The sequence below is a fragment of the Chelonoidis abingdonii genome, chromosome 2, assembly GCF_003597395.2.
Source record: "Chelonoidis abingdonii isolate Lonesome George chromosome 2, CheloAbing_2.0, whole genome shotgun sequence".
Classification (NCBI taxonomy): Eukaryota; Metazoa; Chordata; order Testudines; family Testudinidae; genus Chelonoidis; species Chelonoidis abingdonii.
The window spans coordinates 277983553-277997185 of record NC_133770.1 but is presented as its reverse complement, the minus strand read 5'-3'; the positions used below and the strand labels follow the sequence as shown (position 1 = coordinate 277997185).

At 41.1% G+C, this 13633-nt stretch overlaps 1 protein-coding gene across 2 annotated transcripts in view; it reads right to left on the bottom strand.

Moving 5' to 3' along the window:
- Window positions 1–13633, bottom strand: part of COL14A1 (collagen type XIV alpha 1 chain) — a 180650-nt gene that overhangs the window by 84963 nt on the left and 82054 nt on the right. For both annotated transcript variants that reach the window (XM_032777229.2, XM_032777230.2), the window contains exons 18-24: window positions 12877–12948; window positions 12248–12390; window positions 7478–7607; window positions 5957–6079; window positions 4875–5024; window positions 4077–4193; window positions 1820–1966 (exon numbers count right to left, since the gene is read on the bottom strand). In XM_032777229.2, coding sequence (XP_032633120.1) covers window positions 1820–1966; window positions 4077–4193; window positions 4875–5024; window positions 5957–6079; window positions 7478–7607; window positions 12248–12390; window positions 12877–12948 — 882 coding nt within the window. The remainder of the gene's footprint in view (window positions 1–1819; window positions 1967–4076; window positions 4194–4874; window positions 5025–5956; window positions 6080–7477; window positions 7608–12247; window positions 12391–12876; window positions 12949–13633) is intronic.

Here is a 13633-nt window from a genome sequence, read left to right as displayed (position 1 = left end):
GGGGACCCCAACCCCCTAATCCCATCTTGCCTCAGCCGGTGACTACTGCCAGTCAGCAATGAGCCCCTGCTCCCTGGGGCAGACTGCAGTATAAGAGCCAGTCACCACAGGCAAGGGGGTAGGACCTGCTGTCTTCATCTACCACCCAGTACCTCAGGGGTGGGCCTAGGACCAGGCCCTGCAGCCTGGTGAGTCGCCAGGCTGGAGCTCCCCTGCTCCTCTGGCCTTTCCCTAGCCCTGCTTCACACCCAGTGCCCTTTCTGTAGACAGCCAGGCCCTGCTACCTCCAAGACTGGAGAAAGAGACTATAGCTCCAAGCTAGCAGCCCTTTTATAAGGACCTGCTGTGCTCTGTTTGGGGCATGGTCCCAGCTGTGACTGCTTTCCTAAGCAGCCTGGGCTTTTCCTTACAGCCCCAGCTCTCTCCCAGAGCTGGCCTTAACCCTGTCAGGGCCGGAGCGGGTAACCACCCCGCTACAGGGAGGGAACACCACTTAGGTGAGTGGTTAAACTAAACACACTGAAAATAGGAAAGACTGGGTTGGAGATGAGATAGAGAGAAGAGAAGCTAGAAAAAGTGTTTCATTTCCTTCTCTTCATCCTTTGTTTTGTTTCTTTACATTGTAATCTCATTGGAGCTGAGACCTATCTTCTTATATGTTTGTGAGGCATTTAGCTCACTTTATGCTCCTTGAGAAACAATAATGGATACAATTTTCAAAAGTGCCCTGGTGACTTATGAGCCCAAATCCCACTGCCTTTCATCCACTGAGGTGCTTTTGAAAATTTTTCCCAGTGACAACATCAAATATCTGACTCTTTCACTGGTTCTCTGTATTTTGTGCCCTTTGGTCTTCTCTGCTGTCCATGTTTTGAAATTCTCTTTAGAGAGTCATTGATTTTACAGCCAGAAGGGACCATTTGTGAACTGGGCTAAAACATCCTCCCCTTGTTTTGTCAGAGGGCTGCGTTTGCTACCCCATTCCTGTGTGTGGTTATTAGCTCCCAGGAGAATGCTCTGGATTCATAGATTCATAGATTCATAGACTCTAGGACTGGAAGAGACCTCGAGAGGTCATCGAGTCCAGTCCCCTGCCCTCATGGCAGGACCAAATACTGTCTAGACCAGCCCTGATAGACATTTATCTAACTACTCTTAAATATCTCCAGAGATGGAGATTCCACAACCTCCCTAGGCAATTTATTCCAGTGTTTAACTACCCTGACAGTTAGGACATTTTCCTAATGTCCAACCTAAATCTCCCTTGCTGCAGTTTAAGCCCATTGCTTCTTGTTCTATCATTGAGGCTAAGGTGAACAAGTTTTCTCCCTCCTCCTGATGACACCCTTTTAGATACCTGAAAACTGCTATCATGCCCCCTCTCAGTCTTCTCTTTCCAAACTAAATAAACCCAAATCTTTCAGCCTTCCTTCATAGGTCATGTTCTCAAGACCTTTAATCATTCTTGTTACTCTTCTCTGGACCCTCTCCAATTCTCCACATCTTTCTTGAAATGCGGTGCCCAGAACTGGACACAATACTCCAGTTGAGGCCTAACCAGCGCAGAGTAGAGCGGAAGAATGACTTCTCGTGTCTTGTTTACAACACACCTGTTAATGCATTCCAGAATCACGTTTGCTTTTTTTGCAACCCTTTGAGCACTATCAGGGGAAGAACAATTAAAAACCCGCAATGAAAGAGAAAAAAACCAACCTTTAGCACTCATGTGATTACTCTGCATTGGTTCTAACCTCTTGTTCCTACTGGGAACAACGAAGGGTTATCCTGAGGTGGCTGACCTTTAAGATCCTTCACTTACATGTAGTTTCCATGATGCTTACTCCAGGGCCTTCTATCTCCTGAAGCTGGGCATAGACACTGATTTTATACTCAGTGCCAGGCATGAGCTCAAAGAAGCAATGTCTAGGTGTCCCTCCACCAAGGGTTACTTCTTTCTTTTTCCCATCTGGAATTATAAAAGGAACCATTAGAACAGAATTTCATGTACCATTTTACTGAATAAATGTGTCATATAATGGCCTGAAACTGGAAGGGAATGTTACAGTAAATGAAGTGGCTTTAAGAACCCTCTATTTATTAACCGTTTTGAACCACATGCTGCCTCCAATCTGGATTAAATTCTTCCGTGTGCGGAGAAGCCCACAAAAAGACCTGGGCACCATTTAATGCTCACCAATCCCAATAATGCTTACGTAGGACTCAAGTGGTGACTTTGCAAATTCACCCCCTGTGCATTAAAGCCCTGATCCAAACACCACTGAAGTTAATGGGAATACTCACATTGACTCCAAGGTGCTTTGGATCACGCCTTCCAGAGATGCCAATGAGAGGTGTGCTGTATTCTGGAATCAGATTTCATTCCCAGTCTGGGCATCTTGCTCTTTGGATTTGCTGTGCGTTCATTAATTTCAGCAAAGACCTAACCAGTAACATCTTTAACCAATTAAGGATCAATATTTATTGGGCTCTGAAGGAAATTCTGTTTAATTCTCAAGTGGAGGAAAGAATAACTATATGGACAATGGAGAAAGCATGGGTACTGAAAACAGGGTGATAGATATTTTAATACTTAAAATAAAGCTTTCAGGGGAAGTAAGCATCTGTAACAGTAAGGAACATTGCAGGGAAATGAAGGACTATACTACACATTCTATACAGTATTTACTAACAGTGCCAAAAGGTCCCTTTTGTTGACAAGTCAAAACCATTTTATGCATACCAGGTTGAGTAGCAATACTATGAAGATAATTGACAACTAGCTGAATGAGATGCAGAACAAGCTGGACAATGAAAGTTCTTCATGACAGATGTTAATAAGGAGCTATTTGAACGGCTCTTTTGTTCATTCTCAAATTAAGGCTCTCAGGCTAGATTAAAGACATGTCTTGCAATCCTACATAATAATGAATAGGCACTGAGGAAGCAGAATTTAGGCTAATTCCCAGGTAAGACGGAAATTTGCACTCCCTCATGCCAGCTAAGATCATTGCTTTAAAACAGCTTGTCTGTATTTCAGACCTTCAGATAAACCTGATCTGAATCCATCAATTGTACAATAAAAGGGTCATTATTTTACAATCAAATTAGCATCCACTCTTCATGTTGTCTTTAGTTTACTTGGTTAGGTTTTACAACTCCACTTCTCAAGTTATTCAAGCTTTTTAAGGGTGTCATTCTATGCAAGTTAATTGTTTTTCACCATAACAAGACAGTGAGTGTCCATCAGGGATGAGCAAATTAGCTTGCATACAGTTAATGCCCCCCTGCACCTCATTTGGATAAGGTAAAGCACACTGAGCATTCACCATAGCTCCCTTTCCTCAACAGGCATGGATGTCTCCATTTATCAGATGTAAGTGGACGGGAGTTCCACTCTCCCTTCTGGATCTTTGTGAAGTAACCAACTGTACTGATTCCCATCCTCCATTCTTTTGGGAGCCCCCCTGTATGCCCATTCCCACACAATCCAATGGGCTGGAAGCAGCAGATAAGGAACCTAGAGGAGTGTTTCTACATCTTTTTGCTGCAGGATGGGAGGCTAAACAAACCCAAGCAGGTGAATTAGCAGGGAGCTGGAGAACAGTAGGTTTGACGAGATGAGATGGAGAAGGGTGGGCAGCTGGACCCTGAAGATGCTGTGGGAGGTGGGTAAAGGAGCAGAAAGCTATTGGATCTCCTGCTGTATAGAAGGCAGTATCAGGTAAGAGCCTGTGTAGTTACACAGAAGATCACAGGGTTGTGTGGAAAAGGGCTGTGCAGCTTTGAGGGGGAAGGGCTTTAAATGGCTCAGATAACGTGGATAATTATCCAAGCTTTTACCTTAAGGGAACTCTAACTCCAAATCTTTTGTGGTTCATTGGTTTCCAGATTCTGTGTAGTTCTGCTCTCCTCCACCTATTTTAAACACTACCATTCAATTACTTTTACAATTTTACTAATTGTAGGAGTGGAAATTTTGTTTGCAAACCTCATTTAGATCCAGTTTGTGGTTCTCTGCAAGCAGAACTCCTACAAACTATAAAGCAGAGCGGATATGTAACGATGTACTAACTTACCGACAAGAGATTCTATCACTATCCTGTATGCAGTGGCATGACTGTGAAGCTGCCACTGGGCACAAACACTAGTCATGCGCACTTGATATGTATCCAGATTTGTCACACCCAAGTACACTGCAATTGAATATAAAAACAAACAGTCACTGCTACAATAAAAATGCCAGAAAACAAGAAAATGCTGCAATATAATTATCCAAAAATCAGAAGTGAAAAAAGTGAGTGATCATTTTTATTAATGAATTTTAAAGAAATAATTGTAATGCAAAACCCTGCATAAAAAATAATCCCCAAAACAATAGCTAATAAAAGACAGGAAAGCAGAAAGACATCATCTACATCCTGAGTCCACAGATCTGGAATTTGAGAAGGGTCAATAAACAGTGTTAATAATTCACTTAAAAGCAAAAATGTTATTGATGTAACAATACTGTTGTCAAAGCTGAATTTAAGGTTAAGGTTTCCATGATGTAAAGCCTAACTCAGATGATTTCAAAGGATTGCCTGATCAGAAAAAAGAAAACAGCCTTTCATTAAGTAAATTTATAGTTATTAGAGTTGACTGATAAAAATAATATCCGCTTTATGACCTGTCTTTTGTTAATTCTAGTAGGAAACATTTTAAAGCTCTATACTGTCTGATGAAAAAAGACTTCTCCTTTCAGCAAACAACTAGCTCAAAATACATAGAAAAGGAAAAGAATTCCATATGAGAATTCATTCACGAAGTTGTGTGAAGCTAAAGTTACAATGGAAAAATGGCCCATAGAGATCTGAACAGCATGAAATCATTCTTACATGTTTTGGCTGTGCCTGCTAGGGCATCACTGAAGCCTGTTGAGTAGGAAGCAAATACTTTAACACTATACTCAGTTCCACTGAACAGATTTAGAATGAGAATGGTGTTAATATCATCTCCCACGAAGGTCTCTAGTGCTGGTCCAGGGACTGAAAAAGAATAGAATACTTTGTAATTAAAGGAATTATCAGGCAGTAAAGAAAAAAAAAATCATAATCTGCAGTCAAAAATAGGTTTATTCCTAAACGTACTGCTTTATTATTACTTGCTTAGCCCCAGTGGCACACTCAGTGCAATACACAGAACTGAAGACACTCCATAACCAGAGCAGCTTACAGTCGAAGACAGACATGTGGAAGCCAGCACACACTGAGAAATCCAGCAGTGACATTGATCTAGGGCTCAACATTCGCACTTGCTAAGCCCCTTTTCTGCTGCTCCAGTGGAACAAAGGGGACTCAGCACTGCCCTAAACAGACAGCTGAAGATTCCCTTGGCTTGGAGGCATAACAGGATCTGGGGATCCCCAGCCACAAAACAAGTCCCGACAGGGCTATTGCAAACCTGCATCATTTAAGGCAGCTCTGAGGCTGGGAACAGGAATGGTGTATAACTGGCTCCAGAACAGAGAGCTGCAAACACTGCCGTGTCTATCTTAACTGTACTCACTGCTTACAGCTTAGGATGTAGCTTAGAATTCAGCCCCTGGAGTGTTTTTCTTTTTAATTTTTATTTTCTCCCCATTATAACAGTAACCTCAGTTCTTATGGTCATCATGAAATAAATGTTTTTCAGAGGGATTTGAATGAGGGGGTGTGGCCTGGTTAACTGTGAATGAAGTCTACGGTTCAGTATCCAAAAATTAATGCATCTAAAATTACAGGGCACTTCGAAAAATTGGATCTAAATCTCTGTGAACTACTTTGAAAATGTATCTCTATAGGCTCTCAGCATTTTAGCTGCAGTCAGTTATAGTTTTTTTATGTGGGACTTTTAGCAACACATGTGAAAACAAAAATAGAAAAAGCAAAAATAGAAAAAGCAAAACTAGAAGCCAAAGCAACCAATTTTGAAAACTCACTATTGATAGGTTTGTAGACAATCCTGTAGCCCATTGTTGGTGACGGAGGGGCATTCCAGCTAATACGTAATCGGTTGTACCACTCATCTGAGACCCTTAAATTTCTGGGGGCAGAAAGAGGCACTAAAAGCAAAACAGATTGTGAGCTTCCATATCTGCATCTCTTACAAGCATTTATATAAAAGATAGACATGCATATAAATAATAACCCAGATTACAGATAACTCTAGATAAGGAGACCAGTTCTGCCCCTGGGTACACAGTCACAACTTCCAAAAGTCCAGAGGAGCCACAGCCATGTGTCTGAGAAAGGATCTGGACCTGCTGAGTCAAATTCATCCCTGGAATTATGCCAGTGAATTAAAAAATGGAGTTTCTAAAAGAGTTATAGCAAAGATTAATTTGGACTGTTGTGTCTATCAAATAAGTATTGTAATTTCAAATTAATACACAGCCTTAATGTAAAAGAGGAATAAAAGGGAATTCAGAGATAATCATCTTTCATGTGTATATTTCCTTTCAACTCAAAGTATCCCAAGGTGCTTTATAAATTTGGGCCCTGATTCTGCAAATGCTTATGCACTTGCTAAACTGAAATCAATGGGACTATTCATATACTTAAGTATGTAGTAAGTGTCTGCAGGGTCGAGGACCGAAAGTGATACTCAAATTATGCACAGAGATAATTTCATCTACCACTGAAATACAGCCACTTATCAGGTGAAACATCCCAGCTGTTTAGCAGAGCACAGTAGGTCTATCTTTTTTCCATTTTATCCACAGGTTGAATTTGGTTAGAGAGAATGTAGTGACCTGTGTTGGTATGTTGGCTAGAACTAATATAACAATTCTGCTGAAAAGTTCAACAAGGTCTTTCACAGCTGCAAATGGTCAGGAACTATTAAAAAATATTTCATCCAAAAGAAATCTCTCCAACAGCATAACAGCTGGGGCATCATCACCATCACTTTCTACAGAACATGGACTCCATGGTGGACTCCCAAACCATAAGAACACAAAAACAGCCATACTGGGTCAGACCAAAGGTCCATCTAGCTCAGTATCCTGTCTTCCGCCAACGGCCAATGCCAGGTGCCCCAGAGGGAATGAACAGAACAAGTAATCATCAAGTGATCCATGCTCTGTCACCCATTCTCAGCTTCTAGCAAACAAAAGTTAGGGGCACCATCCCTGTCCATCTTGGCTAATAGCCACTGATGGACCTATATTCCATGAATTTTTCTAGAATTTAATAAAGAACTGACCGGCCTTGCTCTCTTTCTGCTATCTGACAGTGTCACAGCACAAGACATAATCAAACGTGATTAAAAACAGTCAGACGTTTATCAGTCAATGCAGTGGGACTTGTATAAAAGTTCTGATTCATACATTTCTCCATTTTTAAATTGAACCCATGTTTTAACTTGAACGGGATGTTTGCATAGTATGAGAAAATAACAAAACAAAACATCTCTTACTCATACCTTTCTGACCGCCTAGAAACAGAATGTTTGTACTTACAGGTTTTTCCAGGAGCTGAGACACTGACTCCTTCCCCATCAGAATAGATGGGAGTGACAGTAACTTTGTATACAGTATCTGAGAGCAGCGGCTGAAGAAGAAGATTGTTTTGTCTTCCAAGTACCATCACCTGGATGGTCGGAACATCAGAAACAGACAAGGTTGATTATTAGCTTCTTAAATCCTTTTATAAACAATATGATCTCTGCCATCATATACCTCTCCCACTTCTGTACAGCAATTTATTCCTTATGAGCTGGTTTACATTTTAAATATGTTTGTGATGCTCTATTTTGACAACAGTTGCCCTCCCTAAATAATCAGCGGACTTGTTCACTATACATATCTAAGATAGTAATGTACTAAGAGAACCTGCCTATGATAGACAGCTATATCTGCATGTATGAACTATCACTCTGTACTAAATCTCTGAGCCAATACAACTTTCAAATATTCCTTAGATCGGTTATATTAACTGCATGATTACTATCCAAAGAGTGGTTTCACTATAGAGGGTGGGGGGAATCTGTATATTTTGCTTACACTTGGTCTGAAAGGGATTGCCCAACACTGTACCTGTTAACTAAGGTCCACCTAGGTGTAATTTAGGGATTATTTCTTATGCCATGAGGCACTTAAGCATGTGTTTTAGTTTAACTCCAGTGGGACTAAAGCACTTGCTTAGGTGCTTTGCTGAATAGAGACTGCAATGCCAGGTCCTGCAGCTTTACCATTTACATTTATGGGCATGTGATTCAGATCAAAATTCATAAATATTTTAATAGCTAGACTTTTAATATCTTTACTACCATTTTATTTTACTTTTTTAAGTAATAATTTATTATTGACGATTAAAAACATAGACACATCTATATTGTCTATTTGGTTTGGTTTAAGCTTTCACTGGCCTGAAAAAAGTTAATCTGGGATTTGAATTTAAGAAACCTCTGACTATATCAGATGAAACAGAAGAATATTGCCCATTATGCTGTATATTTTTGCTATTGCCTTGTACTGTAGTATCATATATGCTATGCATATCTATAAAGCTTTTTGTACTGGTCCAAAAAGAAACCACTGTATTTAAAAGGTTCAGTTTAGGATTACTGTTTTGACATCAAAGAGATAGCTAAGAAGTAATTTTCTAACAAAGCCTCATAAAATATGGATGAAACTGAAAAGAAACAATAATATGATTCATATCTCAGTCGAAAATATATTCAAGTAATCCCTTTCTTTGCCGTTCTTATTGATATAGTGGTCAAAGAAAAATAAAACAGAAAAAATGAAAAAAAAAAAAAAAAACAGGCTGCAGGGAATATGAAAGAATATCCAGTATGTCCAAGAACATTTCCTGTTAACATAAATAGGAGTGTGTTACATGAATGAGAACTCCATCAGGTTACAGAATGTGAGTGAATAAAGCTCGTACATGAAAGAACGCTTTTACATTCTGAAGTAATGATTTGGAGACATAAGCCTGAATGATACATTTTGCTCTATTTTATATATACGATTAGGCCCAAATTTTAATACTTGACTTCAATAGGAAACTCAGGTATACATTATTGACAAACCCAAGTGTTCAAAAATCATTAGTTGGGCCCCTAAATATTAAGAAACTGGCTCAAAAACCATGAGATTTTAAAAATAATAAATGTAGGGTTCTTTTTGTATTCTGGTCTTTAAACCATTAGTGTTCTCTCTTTCAAGCTTTCCCCCTCAACTATGAGGGTTAGAAACATTTTATTAAAAAATTAAAGATGAAAATCTCTTGTATTCATATGACTCCAGGAGATGAGGCTTTAAGAAAAACATCAAATATTGCATGACTTAGAGTTGACAACAGTAGGTGTAAAGCACAGCTTAGAATGAGGACTTCCTTACTGAGACGTCCAATAAAGATTCACATGTATCTGTCTTAAGCACCCAAATTTGAAAGTGTTATTCTTACTGTGATCCCAACCCATGAGTAGTGCGACAGACTTGGAGCTCCTCTGCACTAGTTTAGGAAAACTGTACATCAACCTGATTATTGGGATGTTTACTATATGGATATATTGGTTTAGTTTAATAGGGGACTGTTGGGGGAAAACAAAGCCAGAAAAGAAGAATGGCTCAAGTGTAGCCACTTTTCCAAAAATGTTTGAGGGTTGGTAAGGGGCAATGCCAGGGCAGACAAAGGTCCAGGTACACAGAAGATCAAAAGAACTCTGGTTGGTTAAAAAAAGGGACTTTCTCTCAAGAGAGAGAAGTAGTTGTTCAGAGGAACGAGACAGAGACACATACACCCACTGGTGGTATCTGAAGAAGTTAAGCCTGTAGGTTACCATGAGGAGATGGGAAGACATCATGTATGATAGACAGTCTAAATGCATGTCTGTTGTTTAAAACTCCTTTTTTCCTCCAACAAGCTTTGCCCCTCCTGCAAACTGAACAATACTTTACATTTCAGAAGGCTGTTTTGGCACTATGCTGGTCACAGGTGTCAGAAACTCAGCTGCCTCTGGGCTTGGTTCCCTAGCAACCCAATAAGCTCAGCTGGGGCCAATAAACCCTCACTAAGTGACTGTGCTCCCAGATCACTCAGGAGGGCCAACAGATCACCATTTAGCAACAACAGCACTGTCAGTGGTGCTGGAACACTTTTAATAGTGGGGGTGCTGAAAGCCAGGAGCCGGGAGCAGGGCTGTGTCTCCAGGATGGGGGGGACCCAGACAGGGGTAAAGAGGCCGAGGCTGGGGCTGGGAGCCCGCATGTAGGGCAGGGAGTAGAGCCCCGGGAGCAGGGCCAGCAGCTGCAGCCCCGTGTAAAACCTGGGGACGTTGCAGCACCCCCTACACCCGTACAGATGCGCCACACTCGCACTGCACCAGACCTGCTTCCTGCCATGCCCTTCCTCCGGTCCTTGCCTGCTCTGCTCCAGTCCTAGTCCCTGCTGACCTTTGAACTCCTGATTCCTTCCTCCTGGCTCTGACCACTGGCTTTTCTCTTGACTATGGCCTTGACTTTGCCTTTTGATTCACTTCTGGTTCTTAGCTCTGACCATTGGCTTGCCTCCTGATCACGCCCCCAATTCTCCCCTTTGATTCTCCTCTCACCACTAGGCCAAACTGTAGTAGTAGGATTTTATGTTTGTATTTTGTATAATTTAACACGAAGGATAAAGAATAATAATGTAGCATGTATTAAATGCGTTAGTGTATGATTTGATCATATCCTGCCAGCCACCCTTTCTGAAAGCAGAAAGGAATGGCCTAATGGGCCATTGGTAAAGATGCATCAGCCAGAATCTGTGTCTGGAGCTGATTTCAAGGCAGTGACAGACCTTTAGGGTCACCATTTTGTTGTAGGTTTAGCATTTTGAAATAAGTAAAAGAATGCAATAATTGTTTTCTCCTGCATTGCAATCTGATGTTCCTGTTCAAATGCTTTGTGTACATCAATCCTGTTTTATGTGTGAATGAGGAATGTGTATGTTAGAAGACAAGTGTGAAGGCCATCACCAGACCAGATGTTCTAGGGAGGAACCGAGGACAGATGTAAGGGCACCAGGAGATTGCAACACGCCCCTATTGAGATGTCACAGAGGACAGACTGACGACTCTAAAAGATGTGGCAGCCACTCATCAATGGAGACAAGATAGCTGTGATCAGAATCAGCAAGGGGTAACTCCCTGAGAGACTGATGAAAGAACAAGATAAAGGATGAGAAGAACAATTTTAGAAAACAAGCACTCGTCACATGACAATTGATTACAGCATGACAGTGCAAAACTCATTGGTCCCAATGAAGGAAAATTACTATATAATCAGGGTGCTTTGCCATGAAACTTTGGATTCATCCTGCCAAGACTTCCCCGGAGCATCATGTCACGACTGACAGAACCCGACTCCTACCTACCCGTGATCGAACTAGCTTGCCATTAGATTGATCCTGACTCTGGACTGGTAACCATAACATCGACTGGCTGGACTGTGTGTGTGTGTGTGTATGTGTGACTGAATGCATATGCTAATTGTTGTATCTTCAATAAATGCGGCCTATTGCCTTTTCCCCTGAAAAAAGATACTGTGTGCTTCTTATAAGCATAACAAAACTCCTGCTCCAACCACAAGGTTACCCTGCCTAAATGTCAGTGTGTGACAATAGGATCCCAAAGGGAAGAACTGCAGGTACCTGAACTCAATCAGGACTGCTAGGTAAACACAGTTAGTACAGAAGGCACTATAGCCCGGGTCCCAGCTTAGGAGTGGGGGAATTGGAAAATTCCACTCCAGAAGAGGTGAAGGCAGAAGGCCTGAAACCTGAGGGGCTGCACTAAGAGAGACAAGAAAGGGGACAGAGGTGCAGCTAGCCCTGAAGTCATGAAAAATACTTTCTTAAATACTTGTATTACAAAGATTGAGGCCCATCATAGCATAATCAAGAACAGCAGCAGTTAAGCATCGGTTAACCCAGAAGTTTAACCCAAAGTCCAGCATCTTTAGTCAGTTAGGCCCTAATCCCGTATTTGACAATGCACAGGTAGATTGCTTCACCTACATGGAGCAGCTTGAACAGGATTTTGCACAGACACAGCAGCCTGCCTGCACTGCATCGATTGCAGGATTAGAGATTTAGAGTCCAATTCTGCAGCAATTCCACACACAGATCCTCCACTGACTTCGATGTAGGATAGGTGCAGGATTGGGCCCTTTGTTAATACTAATAGGATCTCTGAACATTTGTTTAAGTCATACAAAAAAAGTCATGCAGACTATTCTTACCACTTCCTCAGCACGATCACCTTTACTAGTGAGGTAGGTCACTTTGAACTGGTGAACATTGTAGTCTGAAATGTCCCATGTCACTCTCAAGCTTGACGTGGTTTCATCATCTATAACAAGATTTCTGATTCCTGTTCGGAAAACTAAAATCAAAAACAAAAGTAAATCAAAAGAATACGTCATAGATCTTATTTAAAACATCTTTTGAAATGTGTCACTCAACAATATTTTGTATTAATTATCAACAAGCAGCAATAACTGCACCCCATTTCTATGGAAGTAATTACGGGGGTTTGCAGTGAATTTAAACAGGAACAGAAATGAACCCAAAAATGTTACCAGAAATGAATGGATACTGATCTTAAGGAGCAATAAATGTTATATAAATGTCTCTCATTGTTTTCTTTATTTATATGACACCTATCCTTGGCTGTCTATGGGTTTTAGAATAATTAACCCTGTACAAAAGCTCAGTTTGCTGTAGAAATCACTATGCTAGACAGGCAGCCTACACTTAGAAGCAAATTGTCTGATTCAAGAAAACAAACAATGAGATCTTTTTAATTCTGTTTTTTGTATGGGGCCTAAAACACGGTAGAGTGCAGTGTATTGACATTCAGTTCTTTTACCTGCGGTTGTGGGTCTGGAGGTTGCAGTACTGCTAGTAGCAAGGCTGGTAGATACTGTAGTGGTCCTTGCAACTGAAAAAATAATACTCTATTCATTAACATTTCAGAAAGATCTTGAAGCCATTTGTGTACTCTTTTAACACCAGTTATGGAAATATTTTCTGCTATTTATAACTATGACCCTGAGCCCACTTATCTACCTTTATGCACCCACTTCATTTTAAGTAAATGAGTCTATTTAGGACCTTTCAAGAGCACTACATTCAATGTATAAGATGATATTCTGCAGAGAATGAAACAGTGGAAGGTATTATGTACCTCCTAGTCAAATTAGAAGCAAAAAAGATTCAGATGTGTATCTGTAGGAAGAGGCTGGAAATGGGTGGGATGGGAGTGGGAAAAGGAGGGGTGGGGTGGGATGAGATGAGGCAGAGTGGGGGTGGGGACTTTGGAGAAGGGGGTCGAGGCAAGGCCTGGGGAGGAGCAGGGGCAAGAAGAGGAGGGATGGAGGTGGGGTCTTGGGGGGAGGGGGCAAGACTTGGGGCGGAGCATAGGGTTGAACGTCCCCTGGGCCCGGAGGAAGCCGGCGCTTATGCCCATGACTTCTCTTTGAACAACAGAAAGACATCCAGAAAGACAATGATTTAAAGACTTCTCCCCTTGCTAAATTGTTCCAATGGTTAATTACCCTCACTGTTAAAAATCTGCACCTCATTTCTAATTTGAATTTGTCTAGTTTCAGCTTCCAACCACCACT